Source organism: Felis catus, chromosome A3 (genome assembly GCF_018350175.1).
Source record: "Felis catus isolate Fca126 chromosome A3, F.catus_Fca126_mat1.0, whole genome shotgun sequence".
NCBI classification, from domain to species: Eukaryota; Metazoa; Chordata; class Mammalia; order Carnivora; family Felidae; genus Felis; species Felis catus.
Genome location: NC_058370.1, coordinates 105,440,271 through 105,462,852, shown reverse-complemented (window position 1 = coordinate 105,462,852; position 22,582 = coordinate 105,440,271). Strand labels below are relative to the sequence as shown.

The window sequence follows — 22,582 nt, the reverse complement described above, 5'->3', positions numbered from 1 at the left end:
ATGTGAATTACATCTACAATTTTTTTTTTTAAGTAACAAACTACTGATATAAATAACACATGGATGAATGTTTAAAAATATTATAACGATGGGCCGCCTTACTAGGTCAGTCAGAAGAGCTTGTGACCCTTGAATTCAGGGGTCGTGAGTTCGAGCCCCACACTGGGTAGAAAGATTATTTAAATAAATAAACTTTAAAAAACACAAAAAACATTATGCTGATGAAAAGAAGCCAGACACAAAAGAGTACAACCTGTATAACTCTAGTCATATTAAATTCTAAGTACAGGGATCCCTGGCTGGCTCAGTCCATGGAGCATGGCGACTCTTGATCTCATGGTCATAGGTTCAAGCCCCACATTGAATGTAGAGATTATAAACAAATGAACTTTAAAAAAATATTTCTAGGGGCGCCTGGGTGGCGCAGTCGGTTAAGCGTCCGACTTCAGCCAGGTCACAATCTCGCGGTCCGTGAGTTCGAGCCCCGCGTCGGGCTCTGGGCTGATGGCTCAGGGCCTGGAGCCTGTTTCCGATTCTGTGTCTCCCTCTCTCTCTGCCCCTCCCCTGTTCATGCTCTGTCTCTCTCCCAAAAATAAATAAACGTTGAAAAAAAATTAAAAAAAAAATATTTCTAAGTACTGAGCCTGGGTGGCTCAGTCAGTTGAATGTCCAACTTCAGCTCAGGTCATGATCTCACAGCTGTGAGTTCAAGCCCCACTTTGGGCTCTGTGCTGACAGCTCAGAGCCTGGAGCCTACTTCGGATTCTGTGTCTCCCTCTCTCTCTGTCCTCCCCTGCTCACACTCTTGTCTCTCTCTCTCTCTCAAAATAAATAAACATTAAATTAAAAAAAATATTTTTTTCATTTCTAAGTACATACAGTGACAAAAATCAGTAGCTGCCTAAGGCAATAAGACAACTTTTTAGGGTGAAAAAAATGTTTGTATTCTGATTGGGATGGTAAGCACACGGATACACACATTTGTCAAATATCAAACTATATACTTAAAAAGGGATGCACTTCATTTTATGTAAATTATAGCCCAATAAAATTGCTTTAAAAAGAATAAAATGTGAGATATTATTTCATACCAATTAGATTAGCAAAGTTTTAAAGTCTGACATCTGGTAACATGTGGATACAGCAAGGACTGAGCAAAAAAGACTCTCATTCCCAACCAGTAGGAAAATAAATCAGTGCAACTACTCTGGAGAGCTATTAGCAACATCTAGGGGAGATGTGCATATCTTACAATATAGCAACTCCAGTCCTAGATAGATACATTACAGCAATTCTCCTATATGTGCACCGAGACATAAACAATACTATTCATTGCAGCACTACAGTAAAAGCAAAATTTCCACTGCAGGAAGAACAAATAAATCAATGCTTACCACATTACAGTTAAAATGAAAGGGCTACAGCTATAGATATCAATATACACAAATCTCAAAAACATATAAAGTTGAGCTAAAAAGGCAAGCTGCAGGGGCGCCTGGGTGGCTCAGTCAGTTACACGTCCGACTTCAGCTCAGCACATGATCTTGGGGTTCGTGAGTTCGATCCCTGCATTGGGCTCTGTACTGATAGCTCAGAGCCTGGAGCCTGCTTGGGATTCTGTGGTAGTTGTGGTCCAGGAAAATACATTTCGATTGGCATAAGGAATTCTACATTTTTTTAATGCTTAAGTTTTGTTGTATTTCCCATAGTCTCTTATCTTAAAAAAAAAAAAAATTCCTCAGACCATTACAGCAAATGCTCTTTAAAGCAACAACATTTAGGGGTGCCTGGGTGGCTCAGTCGGTTAAGCGTCCGACTTCAACTCAGGTCACGATCTCGTGGTCCGTGAGTACGAGCCCCGCGTCGGGCTCCGGGCTGATGGCTCAGAGCCTGAGGCCTGGTTCCGATTCTGTGTCTCCCTCTCTCTCCGCCCCTCCCCCGTTCATGCTCGATCTCTCTCTGTCTCAAAAATAAATAAACGTTAAAAAATTTTTAAAAAAAGCAACAACATTTAAATAAATTACACAGATTGAGAAAAAAAGAAAAAGCACAATTTGCTTCAAAGCCCATTGTATACTGTACTGTTGTTAGCTAGTAAGACAAGTTTTATCTTTCTAGAGACTGAAAAATTACTTTCATTTACTTAAAACGACATACATAAAAATAACTATCAATTAAATTCAACACGGTCCTGAACGAGGTTCCTGAGACAAGCCAAAGGTCTCCACGCATCGTCTACCTGCCCCAAAGCAGAGCTGCCGTGGCACAGAAAGCAAGAGTTCAGGCGAAGCACGCGAGCTCTGGAACCTGACCCAGGTGATCCCCAATGCCTTCACATTCCTGTGACCTACAGTCGGTTATTCGACTGCCCTATGGCCTAACCTATGACCTATGACCCGACATACCAACAACCTCAGAGTGCGTCGTCGGTGTGGCTGGGCAGATAGTGGGGAGCTCTGGAATATTTATTTCACCTACTCCCACCCTGCACACGCGCAAAGGTGCTCGCGAGATGATGCGCCAACTAGCCCAGACTGCGAAGTTTCCCTTAACGTGACACAAAGAAAGGTTTCTATTTCTCTACAGAACGTGTCACATCATATCACACAACCATATCCTTGGGGATTATAAATTAATGCACATCATTAGTAAATGAATCCAAGGGTGGCCAATGTTCAATGAAGAGGTATTTTATAAAATCCAAAAGCTTAATGCTGTTTTCCAATGCTGTATTTCAGTATTGTTATGTAAGGGTTTAAATGCTTCTTTGGCATCCTGTCCCCTTCTCATAAAGGTAAACACTCCGGGAACTTAACGTGTCACTCCCGGGAACTGCTGCCCAACCTGACGCCCCGTCTGTGACCACCCTCATCTCCTGACACCTGATGGCGCTCTCCTGACTTACTGACCGGCAGCAATGTGATCCTCCAAAACCATCCCGGCAGCTCTCACCTCCCTCCTCACTCCCTTGAGCAGAGTGGTCCCCAAACCTTTTGCTCATGTGACTCTTGAAACAGTTTAGAAAAACTATGGATCTCCCTAGGACGATTTTATTTTGACCCAACAATTTTTATTAAGTTAGTATAGTTGCAAAGCATGTAAATTCTGGCAGGTTGCAAATATTGATTTTTTAAAAATAAAATGTTACTTCATTTTTAAAAATTATCTAGGGGGGCGCCTGGGTGGCTCAGTCGGTTGAGCACCCGACTTCAGCTCAGGTCATGATCTCATTAATGTGAGTTCGAGCCCCGAGTCAGGCTCTGCGCGGACAGCTCGGAGCCTGGAGCCTGCTTCGGATTCTGTGTCTCCCTCTCTCTCTGCCCCTCCCCCACTCATGCTCTGTCTCTCTCTCTCTCTCTCTCTCTCTCTCTCTGTCTCTCTGTCAAAAGTAAATAAAACATTAAAAAAAAAAATCTTTGAAAATTATCTAGGGGCACCTGGGTGGCTCGGTCGGTTAAGCGTCCAACTCTTAATTTCGGCTTAGGGCATGGCATGATCTCGCAGTTTGTGGGTTCAAGCCCTGCGTCTGCAATGTCAACAAGGAGCCTGCTTGGGATTCTCTCTCTCTCTCTCTCTCTCTCTCTCTCTCTCTGCTGCTCCCATATACTCTCTGTGTCGCTCAAAATTATACTTAAAAAAATTATCTAATGAGTCCAAATACTGTAGTGTTTTGAAACAACCCATCAACTTTCATTTAAAAAATACACTAACAGGGGCGCCTGGGTGGCGCAGTCGGTTAAGCGTCCGACTTCAGCCAGGTCACGATCTCGCGGTCCATGAGTTCGAGCCCTGCGTCGGGCTCTGGGCTGATGGCTCAGGGCCTGGAGCCTGTTTCCGATTCTGTGTCTCCCTCTCTCTCTGCCCCTCGCCCGTTCATGCTCTGTCTCTCTCTGCCCCAAAAATAAATAAACGTTGAAAAAAAAATTAAAAAAAAATAAAAAATAAAAAATACACTACCAAACCCTCCTTTAACAGAAATTTTACACTGTTACTTTTTCTCATAAAACTTCTATTTCTGGGGCGCCTGGGTGGCTCAGTCAGTTAAATGTCCAACTTTGGCTCAGGTCATGATCTCACGGCTTGTGAGTTCAAGCCTAACATCGGGCTGTGTGCTGACAGCTCGGAACCTGAAGCCTGCTTCAGATTCTGTGTTTCCCTCTCTCTTTTTCCCTCCCCCACTCATGCTCTGTCTCTGTCCCTCAAAAATAAACATTAAAAAAAAAAATAAACTTGTATTTCCGTTCCACGTCTCTCACATAATTTTGCTCTGATGTGATATATTTCTAATGCTTTAAAAAATTTAAACATACTATTATACACCTAAATGCTTATATCTTAATTTTCATTGAATCTATAATTTCCTGTAATCTGTGTTAAATTTGTTATCATTACAAAATTCAACATGTAATTAAGCATAAAGTAAAATTTTATTTGAACTGCATCTTTTAATGAAATTGATAGGTTTCTTTCCTTTTCAATTAGTTTATGTCCTTTTAGCATTTGATTTTTTTTTAATGTTTATTCATTTTCTGAGAGAGACAGAGCATAACTGGGGGAGGGACAGAGAGAGAAGGAGATAGAACCTGAAGCAGGCTCCAGGCTCTGAGCTGTCAGCACAGAGCTGGACACGGGACTTGAACTCACAAGCCACAAGACCATGACCTGAGCCGAAGTCAGATGCTTAACCGACTGAGCCACCCAGGCGTCCCGGCAGTTGGATATTTTAATTCAAATTAATACAGGAGTATTTCCTCCAATTGGTAGAATGACATAGATCAGCATCATTTCTAATCCTATTTTTGTTTTTACACATAAAATGGCTGAGAATCCTTATTTACTTAAACAAGTAGAGGAAAATGGAAGAAGTTGTATTATAGGAATGTTATGCTTTTACCTCCTTCCAAGTATATGCAAAAAAATCACATTTTGATCCATTATCATCTATCATCAATAATTCTTTTCACAGGGGCACCTGGCTGGCTCTGTCAGAAGAGCATGCGACTCTAGATCTCAAGGTTGTGAGTTCAAGCCCCACACTGGGTATAGAGATTACTTAAAAATGAAATCTTTAGGGCCACCTGGGTGGCTCAGTCAGTTAGGTGTCCAACTCTTGATTTCAGCTCAGATCATGATCTCATGGTTTGTGAGTTTGAGCCCTGAGGTGGGCTCTGGGCTGACAGTGTGGAGCCTACTTCAGATCCTCTTTCTGCCCTTCCCCTCCCAAAATAAACACGACAAAAATGAAATCTTTTTAAAAAATTCTTTATACATCTATGTAGTGTTTCTATCGAGAAGTTTTGACTTGAATATAATTATGAAAGCATCAGACAAGTTCAAATTCAGGGACCTCTATAAAACAACTGGCCTAGAGTCTCCAAAATCATCACTGTTAAATAATATCCAGGGGCACCTGGGTAGTTCAGTTGGTTGAACATCCATCCGACTCTTGATTTCGGATCAGCTCATGATCCCAGGGTGGTGGGATGGAGCCCTGCGCTGTCTGTCTCTTATCCTGATTGTGATCATTGTTTTGTTAGATGGGAAAATGTTCTTGTTTTTAGAAGGTATGTGCAGAAGTATTTAGGGATGAAGTGTCAAGATGTTTGCAACCAACTCTCAAATTTCCCAGCCAAGTATAATAATTACAGATACAGAGAGGCTGTTCTTTGTATTATTCTTGCAACTTTCCTATAGGCTTGATATTTATAAAATTAAAAATTGGAAAAAATTGTTTTTAATAATCTACTGTAAAGTCAATTATGTTCTTCAAATTTGCTGAAGGCAAAATTGACCATCACCTAATTTGCAAAAGGATTCATTGCACCTCATTAGAATCACTCACTTTCACACTTCCTGGGAGGTACTGCATTAAAAGAAACATTTAGAGGGGAGGGTGGGTGATGGGTATTGAGGAGGGCACCTTTTGGGATGAGCACTGGGTGTTGTATGGAAACCAATTTGACAATAAATTTCATATATTGAAAAAAAAAAAAAAAGAAACATTTAGACCAAGATGCATTCAGCGGCTGCCAGATACACCAGTCACTCCTCTGCTTTAAGGCACCAGTTCTAAATCTGATCAATACTACAGAGGGTTGAGATATTAAAATACTTCAATACATCTTTGTCAATACAACATTTTATTTTAAAGTTCATTTGTTCTTTTATTATAAAAGTTTATTTGTTCTGAATCCAACATGGGGCTCAAACTCCCAACCCCTAGATCAAAAGTTGCACGCTCTTCCAAAAGCCAGACAGGCACCCTGTCAATACATCATTTCAAATGAAACATTTATATCTTACTATGTGCTTTAAGTATGTTTTCATCAAAACCTTGCAACTGCACACTTATTCAGCTTTTGGAACATGCTTGCCATGTAACTGAATCTGCAAAGTCAATCCTCACTGTGAAACCAATCATTCAAATCAGATGTACTTTCTTAAGGAACAGACAGATTTCTTTTTTTCAGTTCAAATGATGTGTAAATGCATTTCCCTATGACAACCCTCTCCACTTTTGAATTCTAAGACAAAAAGAGAGAAAAAGGAAGGGAGAGAGGGAAGGAGGGAAGGAGACAGAAGGAGGGAGAGATAGAGAATTCAAATATATATATACCAGCTGAATTTTTCATATCTGTTCCTGCATTCGGTATATCATACTATGTTGTTTTATTTATTTAGAGAGAAAGCACATGCACCAGCAAGGGAAAGCCTGAGGGAGATGGAGAGAGAATCTTAAGCAGGCTCAGCACACAGCCTGATGCAGGGCTTGATTCCATGACCGACTCTGAGATCATGACCTGAGCCAAAATCAAGAGTCAGACGCCCAACCGATTGAGCCACCCAGGCGCCCCAAAAAGTGGTAGTTTCTTAAAGGTTAGCTACCATGTGGAAGCAAATCTTGTTACTGAACTTTTGATGTTCAGTTACCATAAAACCCATTAGTTCCCGGTCACTCGGGGTGGATCTTTTGCATGGTATTGTAACATCAGGTGTTGGGTCATTTAGGATGTATTGGTTCCTGAGTTATGCACATCTTCCAAATGCTAACACATTTCGTGCTATAATATTTTAAAAGTCACACTTATTAAAATATCACTACCAATCTCATCAGAAAAGTTAAGTATTGGGAAGCTGGCAAGTGCACAGTGGCTGGTTCAAGTTTTCCAAGTGTCTAATTTTTACTTGGGAGCTCTCATTTTTTTTTTATAAATTTTTTTCTTAACGTTTATTTTTGAGACAGAGAGAGACAGAGCATGAACGGGGGAGGGTCAGAGAGAGAGGGAGACACAGAATCTGAAACAGGCTCCAGGCTCTGAGCTGTCAGCACAGAGCCCGACGCGGGGCTCGAACTCACGGACCACGAGATCATGACCTGAGCCGAAGTCGGACGCTTAACCGACTGAGCCACCCAGGCGCCCCAGGGAGCTCTCATTTTATCACTGGCAACAAACGCTGGCCATCGTTGTCCTTGAAGTGACAGACTCACCTTGTTCATTTATGAGAAAATGTCTGCTAAGGTATTCAAGTCTGAATACCACAGTTTGTCAGTCATTCTTGCAAATAACAATGTTTCGTGAAAACAGGTGCTGGTGCAGCTTGCAACTCATCCAACTGTACAAGTTCTTTCCCTCGAGACAGCCACAGGATTTCAGTATGCAGCAGAAGTGCCCGCTGCAACTTCCCGTTTCATCACGTAGATGTTAAAATACATACTTAAGGGTCAGGTGTAATAAAAGCAGTAATTTCGACTACATTGCCAAGGGCATTCCTTGTGACACCTTTTTCTAACCACGAGTACACGGTGGTGGAGAACACAACAGCTACTAACACCATCTGGTGCTGCCGTCCCTTCCCCGGAGCTCTTGTGCCCGGCATTCCAGGAATGCCAGGAAGACTTAAATGACACTACACCAGAAGTGACACCCCAGGGAGCATTAGTTCTGCTCCTGCGCCTGTGTTCCCTTCTACAGCAGGACCACCTCACCTTCTCGCCATCAGTGACTCTGGTTCCTCCCCTCCCTACACAGGAAGCTACTGGATGCCAAGGGCTGTCTTGGTTATGTCTCAAGGCCAACTGAGTTACACCATATATTAATAAACAGGACTCCCTTCCTTTTTTGTTTTGTTTTTTTGTTTTTATTTTAGAGGAGAAAGAGAGAGAGCTGGGGAGAGGGACAAAGGAGGAGAGAGAGAGAGAGAGAGAGAGAGAGAGAGAGAGAGAGAGAGAATATCTTAAGCAGGCTCCACACTCAGAGCAGACCTGGACTTAGGGCTCGATCCCATGACCCTGGGATCATGACCTGAGCTGAAATCGAAAGTCAGACGCTCAACCGACTGAGCCAGCCAGGCGTCCCAGGACACCTTCCTTTTCTGATATGTACTTCCCATTTTATTTCCCATAAAAATGCAGTCTCTGATTTACTAGGACCCTACCTGGTGAATCCCGGTTTTGATCATCCATCCTTTCCCCAACTACCTCTTACATTCACCAGTTCAGAGTAAATTTGGTAAGTCTAAATCTGTGATCTGAAATTAATACAGACAGTCCCTAACTTATAAATACTGGATTTCCCACCCCAACCGAAAATGCTAATAAAAGTCCCTACTGTACCAGAACTCTTAGGATCGAATAATGAGCTCCGGTTAGGGGAAGTATCTTGGGAAAACAGAACAATCTGTGAGTCAGGGTGGGCCTCAGTGAGATCCAAGGGCAGCATCTGGCATCAAGCTGGTTAGAAGACAGCAGTTAGTAACCCATCCTCAACCCTCTACCGCTATCCTTACTTTACAAATGAGAACACCGAGGCTTCGAGAAGGAATGTGCCCGAGGACACACAGCCGGACAGGCTGAAACCTACGACAAGACCATTCTAGACCCAGGGTTGACAAGCTTTTTCTGTAAAGAGCCAGCGAGTCAACGTTTCAGGCTTTGCAAGCCAGCTAGCCTCTGTTGCAAATGTTCAAGTGTTCAACTCCACCCAAGTAGCCGGAAGCTGCCATAGACAACATGTAAACAAATGAGCATGGCTGTGCCCCAATAAAACTGTATTTATGGACGCTGAAATCTGAATGTCAGATAATTTGCATGAGTCATAAAACAGTCTTCTTTTGATTTTTTTTTCCTCACCATTTTAAAAGTGTAAAAACCATTTAGCTCAGGGGCTGTACAGAAACAGGCAGCGGGGGGCGCCTGGGTGGTGCAGTCGGTTAAGCGTCCGACTTCAGCCAGGTCACGATCTCGCGGTCCGTGAGTTCGAGCCCCGCGTCAGGCTCTGGGCTGATGGCTCAGAGCCTGGAGCCTGTTTCCGATTCTGTGTCTCCCTCTCTCTCTGCCCCTCCCCCATTCATGCTCTGTCTCTCTCTGTCCCAAAAATAAATAAACATTGAAAAAAAAATTAAAAAAAAAAAAAAAAAGGCAGCGGGCCCGAGTTGTCTGCAGGCCACAGTCCTGCTCCAGACCACCAGTCCTGCAACAGAGTGTGGGGGGAACAGCAGAGCCCTGGTCATGCAATGATGTCAGAGGCAAACCTGACCAATTACGACAACAGTTTTACCCAGAAAACGAAAAAGGAAACCCTGCCACGGCAACTCAGATCAACACGGCAGCTAGCAGCCTGGACCCAGGGCTCTAGGCAGCCCTTTGCATATTAGGTGAAATGGGGGTCCTAACTGGCCTCACTGGCTCCACCCGTGCCCCCTAGAGTCTGCCCTCCATACCGGGGCCAGAGTCATCTCTTAAAATTTTAAATTAAATCAGGGGCACCTGGCTGGCTCAGTCCATAGACCATCCAACTTTTGACCTCTGGGTCATGAGTTTGAGCCCCCTGTTGGGTGCAGAGATTACTTTAAAATTTTTTTCAATTCAATCAAGTTATGTCTTCTGCTCAAAACCCACATTCCAATACAAATCCAAAGCCCTTACCATTTTATTTTCTCTTTTAAAAATGAGGACTATCGGGGCGCCTGTGTGGCTCAGTCGGTTAAACGTCAGACTTCCGCTCAGGTCACGATCTCACGGTTTGTGAGTTCGAGCCCCGCGTCGGGCTCTGTGCCGACAGCCCGGAGCCTGGAGCCTGCTTCGGATTCTGTGTCTCCCTCTCTCTTGGCCTCTCTCTCTCTCTCTCTCTCAAAAATAGACAAAACATTAAAAATGAGGACTATCAAAAGTAAATCCCTTTAGCTGGTGCACCCATACAGCTCTACAAGAACTCCATTCCCCCACTGTCACTGTCACCATCACCCCCAATTCCCAACCCCTACCCCTCTGCTGTACAAAAACAGGCAACGGGCCTAAGTTGTCTGCAGGCCGCAGTCTGCCCACCCTTGTTCCAGACCACCAGTCCTGCAACATAATGTGTGGGGGACAGCAGAGACCCTGGTCACCCCTACCTCTCTGCTTCCTTGCTGTTCCTCCAACAGACCAAGGGCACACCCCCCTCAAGTCTGTGCTTACATGCTCTCTGCCTGGAACTCTCTTGGCCAGATACCTTCATGGCTGCCACCTGCATCCCTCCCGGTCCTTGTTCAGACATCCACCGCCTGATTAGAGAGGCCTTTCCTGACTATGGTCCACACTCTATAAATCCCTTAATTCTGCTTTGTTTCTTCATAGCATCTATCACTATCATTATATATTTATTTATTAGAACAGATGGTTCTTGAGGGCAAGGACTCTGGTTGTTGTTTTTGTTGTTCACTGCTGTATCTCCAGCCCCCAGAACAGTCCCAGACATATAGGAGTTGTTCAATAAATGTTTGTCGAACTTCATGAATAAATGAATGGAAAGCCATAAAACCCACTTGCCAGTAAGTCCTTAAAATATAACCTACTCATAGGTTGAAGGCAACTTATAAAAACACACACTCTCGTATCAAAAATGAAAATGTGGGGCACCTGGCTGGCTCAGTTGCTGGAGCATGCAGATCTTGATCTCAGGATTGTGAGCTCAAGCCCCATGGTGGGTGCAGAGATTATACTTAATAAAATCTTTAGGGGCGCCTGGGTGGCTCAGTTGGTTAAGCATCCAACTCTTGATTTTGGCTCAGGTCATGATCTCGCAATTTATGGGATCAAGTCCCATGTTTGGCTCGACACTAAGCATGGCACCTGCTTAAGATTCTTTCTTTTTCTTTCTCTCTCTCTCTCTCTCTCTCTCTCTCTCTCTCTCTCTCCTTCCCTCCCCTTCTCTATCCCTCTCTTGCTCACGCACACTCTTGGTCTCTCTCTCTCTCTCTCTCAAAATAAATATACATTTTAAACATAAATAAACAAGACAAAATAAAAATCTTTTAAAAAATGAAAACACTGTTGTACCTGCATGTTTCTTTCACACGTATATAAAATACACACTGAAGGACTGCCCATGTGCAAGGTATTGAACTACATGTTGTGAAGAAAGAAATTTCTGTTCTCAAAGAACTCGTAGACGAAAAGGGAGGTAAGACTTTCACAAGCAACTCAAGAAGAGAGAGACAGCGGGAAGAGGCCCAATACAAGGAAAGGTAAGGAGCTAAGGAGTTCAGTTTCCTGCTGAGGGCTCAGTCTTCATTCTCTCATTGACCCTTCTGTGTAAAATCCCCACTTAACTGAGGAGGGTACAGGCCCAGAGCAGGGTAATGAATTAACTCCAGGGAGGCCTCCCGACTCGGGAGTCCTGAATTCTTAACACCATCGCCTTTTCCTTTTGACATTTTTTTGGCCTGAGAGAGTCAGATGATTGCCTCAATTACACACTTCCCTTCGCCAGTAGAGGAAAAACTGGAGTCCTTGCTACTAGCAGGCAGAGAAAATCACTCAAATACATGTAACTCTTCCAAACACTCCAACGAACCCACCTGTTCATGAATGAACGAATGAATTCAAACACAAATGTTTTACCTATTGCTTCATCTGATTCAGCTGCTCAGTCAAAATGCCTGGGTCCCTTTCTTAGCCATTCATGGGTTCCAGCTTTCTAACACATTTTAATACTCCTTCAGGGGCGCCTGGGTGGCGCAGTCGGTTAAGCGTCCGACTTCAGCCAGGTCACGATCTCGCAGTCCGGGAGTTCGAGCCCCGCGTCAGGCTCTGGGCTGATGGCTCGGAGCCTGGAGCCTGCTTCCGATTCTGTGTCTCCCTCTCTCTCTGCCCCTCGCCCGTTCATGCTCTGTCTCTCTCCGTCCCAAAAATAAATAAATGTTGAAAAAAAAATTTTTTTTTTAAAATACTCCTTCAAACACATCACCAAAACATAATGCTTCAAGTAGAATGGATGATGATCGATACCTGTACAACTCGGTGAATATAGTAAAATTCACTGAATTGTGTGCTTTACTTAATTTTTTTTTAAGTAGGCTCCACGCCCAGTGTGGGGTTTGAACTCATGAGTCTTCTCAGGATCAAGAGTCTTCGGCTCAACAGAGTGAACCAGCTGGGCACTCCTGAATTGTACATTTTTAATTTTTTTTTTAATTCATTTCTGAGAGAGAGGCAAACAGAGAAGAGAGAGAGAGAGATGGAAAGAGAGAGACAGCATGAGTGGGGGAGGGGCAGAGGGAGAGGGAGACTCGGGCTCCAGGGTCTGAGCTGTCAGCATAAAGCCTGGTGCAGGGCTTGAACCCATGAACCTTGAGATCATGACCTGAGCCGAAGTCAGTCACTTAACCGACTGAGCCACCCAGGCGCCCCATGAATTGTGCACTTTAAAGGTGAGTTCTACAGTATGCGAGTTGTATCTCAATAAAGCAGTTACATATTTGGGGCTCTTGCGTGGCTCAGTCGGTTAAGCATCCAACTTCGGCTCAGGTCATGATCTCACAGTCCATGAGCTCAAGCCCCACGTCAGGCTCTGTGCTGACAGCTCAGAACCTGGAGCCTGCTTTGGATTCTGTGTCTCCCTCTCTCTCTGCCCCTCCCCTGCTCATGCTCTCTCTCTGTCTCAAAAAAAATAAATAAATAAAAACATTTAAAAAAAACAAAAACAAAAAAAAAGCTGTTACATATTTTTTGAGACACTCTTTTTTTTTTATTTATTTATTTTGGGAGAGAGAGAGAAAGAACAAGCTGGGGAGGGGCAAAGAAAGAGGGGGACAGAGGATCCAAAGCGGGCTCTGTGCTGAGAGGAGCAGACAGCCCAATGTGGGGCTTGAACTTAGGAACTGAGCTCATGACCTGAGCCAAAGTCAGATGTTTAACCAACTGAGTCACTCAGGCTCCCCTTTAAAGCTGTTTTATTTTTTTAAGGTGATTATTTCCAAATGTTTTCTATTAAAATTTTATTAATATTAGCATTCTATTCATTATTAATTGCATCCGTATTGTAACAGTCACTATCACTAATAAAGAGCAGTGCTAAATTGCACTCAGTTTAGGGGAAATTTGGTAATAGCTGACAAGATTTAAAAAAAAAAATTTTTTTTAATCTTTATTTACTTTTGAGAGAGAGAGAGAGAGAGAGACAGAGTGCGAGCAGGGGAGGAACAGAGACAGAGGGAGACAGAATCTGAAGCAGGCTCCAGGCTCTGAGCTGTCAGCATAGAGCCCAACATAGGCCTTGACCTCGCGTACCATGAGATCATGACCTGAACTGATGTCGGACACTTAACTGACTGAGCCACCCAGGCGCCCCGACAAAAAAACTTTTTTTTTAAATACAATCCTCGGGGCGCCTGGGTGGCTCAGTCGGTAGAGCATCTGACTTTGGCTCAGGTCATGATCTCACAGCCCGTGGGTTCTAGCCCCGTGTCAGGCTCTGTGCTGACAGCTCAGAGCCTGGAGCCTGCTTCGGATTCTGTGTCTCCCCCTCTCTCTGCCCCTCCCCTGCTCATGCTCTGTCTGTCTCTGTCTCAAAAATAAATAAAAATATTAACAAAAAAAAAAAAATTTAAACACAATCCTCTTGATCCAGCGATTTCCACTTCAGAATTTATCTAACATATATACTCACACCAATTTGCAAAAAAGATACATGAGAAAGACTGTTCTTTACCACCATTTGCATTTTTGAAAAACTGGAGTCAAAACCAAACATTCCACAGTAGTATGGAGCAGGGACATGGGAATCAAATGCCGGGTCACCATTTACCCACTCTGTGAGCTTACGTGCCACTTCACCTCTCTAAATCTCACTCATAAAATGAAGATAGTAACGGTGCCACCTCACAGGATTGTTACAGGAGACTTAGATGACAAACTACATGTAAAAACTTAACAAGCAGCTAGCATATACGAACTATGAAATAAATTTAACTATGACAGCCATCACTATTACTGACAGGACAGAGGCTTGTTGACTGAACTGTGGCCCGGCCATACAATGGAACATTCTACAGGTTTTCAAAAAAACGAGGAAGATTTCTATCAACTGATAAGGAAAAAATTCCAAGATGTGCAGACAAAAAAGCAAATTGTTAAACAACATTATAGAATGATCCCAGTTATAAATTTTAAAAAATATGTACGTATAATTTATACACACGTGTGTGTGTGTGCACACGCGCGTGTACCTACATTTATATGGGCATTTCAGGAAAGAATACCGAGAAACTGGGTAATGGGATTGAGGAGAGAGGGGCATGTTTACGCTTCACTTCACAACACTTAGAACCATACTTTATTCCAGTGAGCAAACTTTTCACTTAAAAAAAATAAAAAGAACAACATTGAAAATTAATTTGCTTACTAAGGGAGAAAAAAAGCACCTTGATTAAAAAAAGAGTATTGATAAAAGAAAGTTTCCACTGCATTCTAAAACTGGCAGCAGATAGAAAAACCCTGTACATAGATTAAAAGAAACAGTCCACTGTGCAAGAACAAAATTTAACTGAGATTCAGGGTTATGTTCAATCCTATCAGAGATCTATTAATTACCGGCTTCTGAAAATATCCACCTTATCTACAAAGTAAAAGCACTGAGACTTTCACCTTCAGTTTCAAATATTGCTTTTTATTTTTAAAGTACTTAAAAACCTACTGAATTTATACAATATTGACCTAATAGGCAACAGAAATAATACAATTGATTTTTAAATTTCCATCACTTGGTGTTTCATTTTGATTATGTATTTCATTTTTAAAACTTGGGTTAAAAATAACACTGCAAAAAAAACCTGAACATCTTTACATCTCCTCAGATTCTCACTACCACACCACAAAGCAATACAAATTAAAGATCAAAATTCCAACATGAAGCAACTTTTAGAAATAATTTCTGAGTTCTGACTAGCATAGAGTATCTTTTTATGACACAGGCAGCCATGCTGAGTGATTTTATTTATCTATTTATTTTTGTGAGTGACAGAACACAAGCAGGGGAAGGGGGGGGGGGAGCACTGAATTCGAGGCAGCCTCCAGGCTCTGAGCTGTCAGCACAGAGCCCAACGCAGGGCTCGAACCCAGGAACTGCGAGATCATAACCTGAGCTGAAGTCGGACCCTTAAGCCACCCAGGCGCCCCATGAGTGGTTTTAAAAGTGGGTCAGGTGCCTGGCTGGCTCAGTCATTTGAGTGTCTGACTCTTGATCTTTGCTCAGGTCACGACCTGGGGGTCCGTGAGTTAGAGCCCCATGTTAGGCTCTGAGCTGACAGTATGAGCCTGCTTGAGATTCTGTCTCTGCCCCTCCTCCACTCATACACATGCACTCTCTCTCTCAAAATAAAATAAACTTTAAAAATAAAAAATAAAGAAACAGAAAGAAAAAGCATATTTTCCCACACATTGCAGGCAGGAGTATAAAACGATATCATCTTTTTGAAGAGCACTTTGGAATTACCTATGCAAATTACAAATGCACATGCCCTTCGACCCTATGTCTTAACTTTCAGGAGTTTATCCTATGGATAAAAGCAAACTAATGTACATGTACAAGGATATTCATTGCAGCATTCTCTATAGATGAGACAACATAAATGTCCAAAAATTATGAGACATTCATACAGTGGAATATTATACAGCTGCATAAAATAATTGGGTAGCTCTTTATAGACTTATACAGAACAATCTCCAAGACATGTTGGTTAGTTTGAAAAGGAAGTTTCAGAAAAGTATTATTGTACTGTCTTTGTTGTGTTGTTTGTAAATATATATGATATGTTTGTAAGTACATAAAATGTCTCTAAAATGACACACAAAATCAAGTAACTTTGGTTACATCTAGGGAAAAGAAGTAAATGCCCAGGTGATGGAGAAAGGCTTGCTTTTATAGCGTCTGGACTTTAGACCATTATTTATATGATTATTAATCATCTAGAACAAATCAATTTAAAAGGAACATATTCATGGGGTACGTAGGTGGCTCAGTCAGTTAAGCGTGGACTCTTGATTTCAGCTTAGGTCATGATCTCACGATTCATGAGTTTAAGCCCCATGTCGGGCTTTGTGCTGACAGTGCAGAGCCTGCTTGGGATTCTCTCTCTCTCTCTCTCTCTCTCTCTCTCTCTCTCTCTCTCTCAAGATAAATAAATAAACCTTAAAAAAAAGATCATATTCATACAGAAAAAACTTTCAAATTATTGATTTGGAAGACCTCTCAAGATTTCTTCCAAACTTGAGATTGTATGCTATTCTAATATTTCAAAGATTAATAAAAAGAAATCCTATGCTTATCTTTATTCCTTTTGCAAAATCACTACTTGATCAACAATCATTCCTTGATTTAACAGACTTTTTTTCTCATTCTTAGCACAAGATCCTGTCCTCCTCAACTAAGAGTTCCACCAGCTGAAGCCCACAGCCTTACCCCACACAGCTCTTCAATCTATGCAACAGATGATATCATCCTGGAAGGCTGTATTTTGAATTATAATATAAACAGTAGACATTTATTGTGCCGAAATAATTTTTTTCTAAAAGATGCTGTCATAATAAATAGTATAGGAGAATTTAGCTGCCTTCTAGGCCTTTTCCTCTCATCTAGTTTAGAAACGAGGACATGTTTATATGAAAAAATAACTACCATGCTAGGAAGGACATTATAGATGGCAAATAAGTAGTACAAATAAGAAACCCCTCAAGAAATTCAAAAGAAAACATCACATCTACTCAGGTAGGCAGGAAAGGCTTCAAAAAAGAAACAGAATCTAAGTTGGGCTTGATGGATGATTCAATTTCGGCAGGCAAGGGACTGCACAGTAAGGAACATTCGGGTGGGTTCAGTTAACAAGTGAGCAGGCCAGTATGGACAAATGGAGCCGGCAAGTGACAGGGAGTACTCCTAGCTCCTGGAAGTCCAAGTACTCAGTCCCTGATGCCTGTATCCTTCCAATGCCCTGGATTAATTATGAGTCTTTCTAATATTTTCCAGAGAGATCATTTCTTCTCCATTCTTACCACCTCAGAGCAATCCTTCCCTCTGCAAAGATCTCCAAACTCATCCTCCTGTTTCCAATCTTCCCCATCCCCAGTTCGCAGTGCACAACTCATGACCCCCATGATTTAATATACATAACCTACTTACCCCAAACCTGCCAACAGCTAACTACTGCCTACGAAATAAAATCATTATCCTTCTCCTTTGAGGCTTTCTAACATCTGCTGTGCCTCCACCTCTCACTCAATCATTGGACTCACACTCCCTAAACATAATATGCAAATTTCATGCCTATGCCCCTGCCGTTCTCTTTACCTGGAAAATTCTCCTTATTATGTTCTCAGGTGGAGCATACCTGGTTGTAAAGGTTGTGAATACAGTTTTTATAAATGACAACCACCCCCCCCACCACTGTTGGGCAGTGCACAACCTCTGCAACCTTCCAAAGATGACTTGTTTCCATCCCCTTCCACTTTGAAGGCCAGACTGTATCGCAGAACAACTCAATTGTTAATCAATTGTGCCTCTCATTCCGACATCACCAATTTGACACCTTTTCTTTAGAAAACAACCAGGAAAAAAGTTACAATATTTGGAGTACGAACAGTGCCTTAAACAGCACATACTCAAAAAAGATGCTTGCAAATGACGACAGGGTAAGTCAAGAAAGGCAGATTGTGGGTAACCCATAGAGAGCTTTGAAGGACAAGAAAAATGTTTTGGCTTTATTTGGTAGGTGCCAAATATGGTCAGATGATCAGAATGATGTTTTTAAAAAGTCTAATTTCAGCAAACACAAGCAAGCAGGGTTTGAGAGACTATTGTCAAAGCACCAGCGTAGAGGCCCTGTCAGTTGGAGGAGGCCTATGGGAGGCTCCCTCTGTGACTTCCAGCCTCCTTCAGCTTACCTGTTTGGGATTACAGAGGTTGATTTTCATACCTACACTTGGAGTGTGAAGCTTAAAACTGGGCCATTAAGCCAAGAAAAAACATGCTTTTGCCTGAAATATCTGGGTATCCAGGAAACAGTTCTGACTTGAATAATTATACACATACGTAAAATACATATACACAAATCAAGAATTCCTCTTCTTCCTTCACTTCTTTTGCAGACTCAGGAAGTCTAACTCAATTCTCCTGTTTCCTTTGCTAATGTAGCTTGAACTTTCACTAACCTTAGAATTCCACAATTACTAGTGAATCATTTCAAGGCTCATTGTCCTATGGTTTCCTAAAAGAATCAAGGGCATTTATGTATTTAGGTATATAAATTAATTTCATTGTACTGATGAGTACCAAATAAGTAATTCTTATCTGTAAATCAAAAACTCAGAACCTAATACATTACACACAATTAGTCTACTAATGAATTTCCTTTTAAAGCATGTATCTTGGATTTCATGCCAAGATATCACTATATCGGTAATGCACTCTGTGGTACTAGGCAATTTTATTTACCTCTTACATTAAAAAACAATCTTCACTCTCCAAAGGAAGACTATTATGTGGAACTAATGCACTGTAACATCAAGGCATATAATACCACCGGAAACATGCACATCTCTATCAGGAAAAGATTATCAGGCACAACCTAATTTTAAAAGTGAATGGAAGGAGAAAAATAAATAAATAAGGAAATAAATATGAATGGACGAGGCATCTTAAAACAGTGTCAAAGGTAAAACAGAATATACAATCTTGTGTTTGTGCCCCCAAGAGACTGTTTCCCTTCAAAGCTAACTTTACTGTTTATTCCTCCAACCAAATATGCAAAATGAACTCACTAGCTCTAAAAACAGAAGTGTGTTATCTCTATTGACAGGTAAACATGATCTAAGGAAAGATTAAAATATTTTCCTTTTATCCCAATAAAGTGGAAAGAAAAAAAAAAGATTAACTAGTCCAATAATGTTTCTGGATTTGGGGCAGTTTAAATGTTTCTTCTTTTCCAAGGTAGTGATTTTTTCCCTCCCCACACTGAAGACCCTTCTGAAAGCCACAGTGTGTATCTTTGGTACCAAGCAGTGAACAGGTGCTTTGCTAACTACATACTTTGTAGGAAAAGAAGAGAGAAAAGGGCAGACATCCATTATTTAGAGTCTTTTGTCGTTAATCTCTTTGATAATACAATTCCATTAAAATACATATTATGTAGAGTGTTTAGAATGTGTGGCCAGTGCATAGTAAACCACATTTCACCATAACAATACTTCATCTTTTCAACCACCAAAAATTGGCAAATAATTCAAACTGCTCTTAGCCCAAGGTTAAATTGTAATGCTAACAATAAAAGTTTAAAGAAATCTAATTAGTTGCTATTTGCTCAAAAGTAAACTAAAAGATGGGAGGCTTGTTTATCTCTACCTGCCCTTCCCCATGCCTGGCGACTCGCCCTCAAGAAGGGAGTCTAGGGCGCCTAGGTGGCTCAGTCGATTAAGCATCCAACCTCAGCTCGGGTCATGATTTCCCCGTTTGTGAGTTCGAGCCCCACGTCGGGCTCTGTGCTGACAGCCTAGAGGCTGCTTCAGATTCTGTGTCTCCCTTTCTCTGCCTCTCCCCCTCTCTCACTCTGTCTTTCAAGGGTAAATACATGTTAAAAGATTAAAAAAAAAAAAAAAAGAGGGGAGTCTAGTGTAAGGACCAGAGCCGCTTGGTCCCAGGTAAATAGGGAGTGGGGAGTGAGGACAAGTGAGGACAAACCCATCCCCTGGCTGGCCCCGCCTGGGGCCCCGCTGGGCCGGGAACCTAGCCTGGCTCGGCAGCCCGGAGGCAAATAGGACGGAGACGGGACCGACGGACGGGACGGACAGACGCGACAGGACGGACGGGACGGGCAGAGAAGCAGTGCGTCCTACCCGGAGGGCTCCCTCCCAGGGCCGGCGGAGTACCTGCTCCGGTCATCCAGGCTGCGGTTATCGGCCGCCGCGGCGCGCCAGTCGGGCAGTGTGCTGGCGCACAGCACCACCATGGACACGATCACGAACACTACCGACACGCTGGCCAGGATCTGCGCGGCCAGGGACGACGTGGGCTCCTCGAAGGTCCGCCGCATGCGCTCGAGCCAGCGCCTGGAGGGGGCCGCCTCGGCACCGCCCGGTCGCACCTCGTCGCGGCCCAGGGCGCCGGGCTCGTCGGCCGAGTAGAAGGTGTAGGTGTCGGACATGCGGTCGTCGAGGCGGCGCTGGCAGCAGTACTCTAGGTGCGCGCCCTCCAGGCCCCAGTAGATCATCTCGTTGTAAAATGAGAGCTCGCACATCCGCGGCGCGAAGCGCAGCTTTCCGTGGCCGCGCACGTAGAGCAGGATGAAGCCGAAGGCCTCCGAGTGCCGGTCGAAGAAGTACTCGTTGCGCTCGCGGTCGTAGTCGTCGCACACCTCCAGCACGTCGCGCTCAGAGCGGCAGCCGTGCAGCCGGCTCACGCGGCGCAGCGGGAAGTCCTTCAGCAGCTCCCGGGACAGCGAGTACCGGGCGCCGCCCACGTTCAGCACCACCGAGGCCGCCCCGCTGCGCCCGAAGGTCATGGCTGGCCGCCCCGAGGCCCCGAGGCCCGAGGCCGCCGCCGCCTCCGCCCCCCCGGTCGCCGCGCGGGGCCTGCCTGCCGTTGGCCGACGGGGGAGCGCGCCGTCGGGGCCCGCGGGCTGGCCGGCCGGCTCTCGCTGCGGGCTCCGCTCCTGCCCTTCGCCGACCCGGAGACCCCTCGGCTCTAGCCTCCTCCGCGGCCAGGCGTTGCTGCTAGCGACGCTCCCTCGGCGCGGCGGTACCTGCAGGTGGCCGGGGAGTCCCCTCAGGCGTCAGCGCTGCGCCCCGTTGACTGGGAATGAGACTGTCAGCGCCTGGGGGGGGGTGCCCCCCTGCGAGGCCGGGGTGTCCTTTCAAAGCGGCGGCGCTGTGCCCCCCGTGAGGGGCGCGGGCGGCGGGCGGAGGCACCGGTGCGGGATGGCTCACGGTCCCCGGCGCTCCCTCTGGCCGCGGTTCCGGCAACCGCCCCGCCGCCGTCCAGAGGCGAGAGGCAAAGTGAGCGGGTTCGGAGGCGGCGGAGAGCCGGCTCCGCGAGGCGGGGGCGGGGCCTCCTCGCGGTTCCCCCTCCTCGCCTCCCGGCTCAGCTCGGCTCACCTCCCTCCACGCGCCGCCCTCCTCTGCCCACCCGCGCCCGCACCTCCCGGGCCCGCTCGGCTGGGATTCCCCGGCGCCCCGCCCTGGACCTCGGGCTCCCCGCCTCGTGACGCCGTCCTCCCCCTCCGCTCCCGCCCGCTGCGGCCAGGAGTGGTCCGCGGGGCGGGGAAGGGAGCAACGGGGAGCCCCGGGTGTGGGGGCGGCCAAGCCCCGCGGCCGGGGTGCCTGCTCCCGCGTGCCACCCGGGGCCATCAGGATGTCTTGGGCGGCCCCCTTTTAACCGCTCCCCCCCCCCCCGCCAAATGGAGGCGGCAGGAGGGTAAGGAGGGGTGAGGACTGGGGTGCAGGATTTGAGGAGCGGGGGCAGACGGCGTTTGGAGAGCTTTTTCCAGAAACTATCCGGAACCCAGCGCAGTTTCTGAGAGCGCCCCAAGGGATTTCTCAAAGAAGGCACCCCAGCAATTGCTTTTCTTGACGACTTGCTTTTCCTCTGGCGGCACGGAGACCCACATACCGCTCTAAAGGCGACCACACACCCCAGCACCCAGGCTCGTTGTCGCCCTCCCGCCTGTCCTCCCGCGGAAGGGAGGGGCCCCACCCCCAGCGTTGTGGGGCACGGGTCCTAAAAGGGCGCCTACGTGTACCGCTCCTGGACACCCTCCCCCCCCCCAGGACGCTTTCTGTAGAGTGGGGTGAAAGTCTGAGAAGAATCGCTCTGCCACTGGCAAGAACACAATTTTCCCGTAGCCTTCATCTGCGCCCTCCTTTTCATAATGTCTTGATTTCCCCTGTGCACCCCCGAGCCGGCTGCAGCACTGGCTCTTGGAGCTTGAAGTGCCCTTTAAGGCTCCTCAGAGCGAACTGCTCTGCCTTCTGGTCGAAGCGCAGGGAGTGGGTTCCACTTGGCAGGGATTATTTTAAACTGCTACCTGCAATTCACGCGACATCCGACACCGGTAGCCCAGCCCGCGCGGTGCCCGCCAGAGGCGAAACAGGTGAGTTGTAAGGCAAACTGTTCAATGCAAAACAAATACTGGAATTGAAAATAAGGGTGGGGTAGGGGTGGGGTGGGGTGGGATGCGGTCTTCTGACCGCCGAGTAACCCAGCTGGTTACTGGGAAGGGTTTTACTTTGCCCTTCACTTTTCATAATTTTGTAGGATTGTCCCGTGCCCACTAGAGG

General features: G+C 45.0%; 2 protein-coding genes across 19 annotated transcripts in view; one reads left to right on the top strand and one right to left on the bottom strand.

Annotated features, from left to right (window-relative positions):
- The window catches only part of KCNG3 (potassium voltage-gated channel modifier subfamily G member 3), a 98,488-nt gene extending 77,117 nt beyond the window's left edge, over window positions 1–21,371 (bottom strand). For 3 of the 18 annotated variants that reach the window (XM_023251923.2, XM_023251928.2, XM_045054654.1), the window contains exon 1: window positions 20,144–21,359. In XM_023251923.2, the coding sequence (XP_023107691.1) occupies window positions 20,144–20,808 (665 nt within the window). In that variant the 5' untranslated portion in view covers window positions 20,809–21,359. Of the gene's footprint in view, window positions 1–20,143 lie in introns of all 18 variants that reach the window. The other 15 variants (XM_023251925.2, XM_045054650.1, XM_045054651.1 and 12 more) reach the window with 10 other exon arrangements.
- A 627-nt stretch (window positions 21,372–21,998) lies between these two features.
- The window catches only part of MTA3 (metastasis associated 1 family member 3), a 216,213-nt gene continuing 215,629 nt past the window's right edge, over window positions 21,999–22,582 (top strand). The window contains exon 1 of the mRNA XM_045054643.1: window positions 21,999–22,395. The gene's annotated coding sequence lies outside the window, so the exon portion shown is untranslated. The remainder of the gene's footprint in view (window positions 22,396–22,582) is intronic.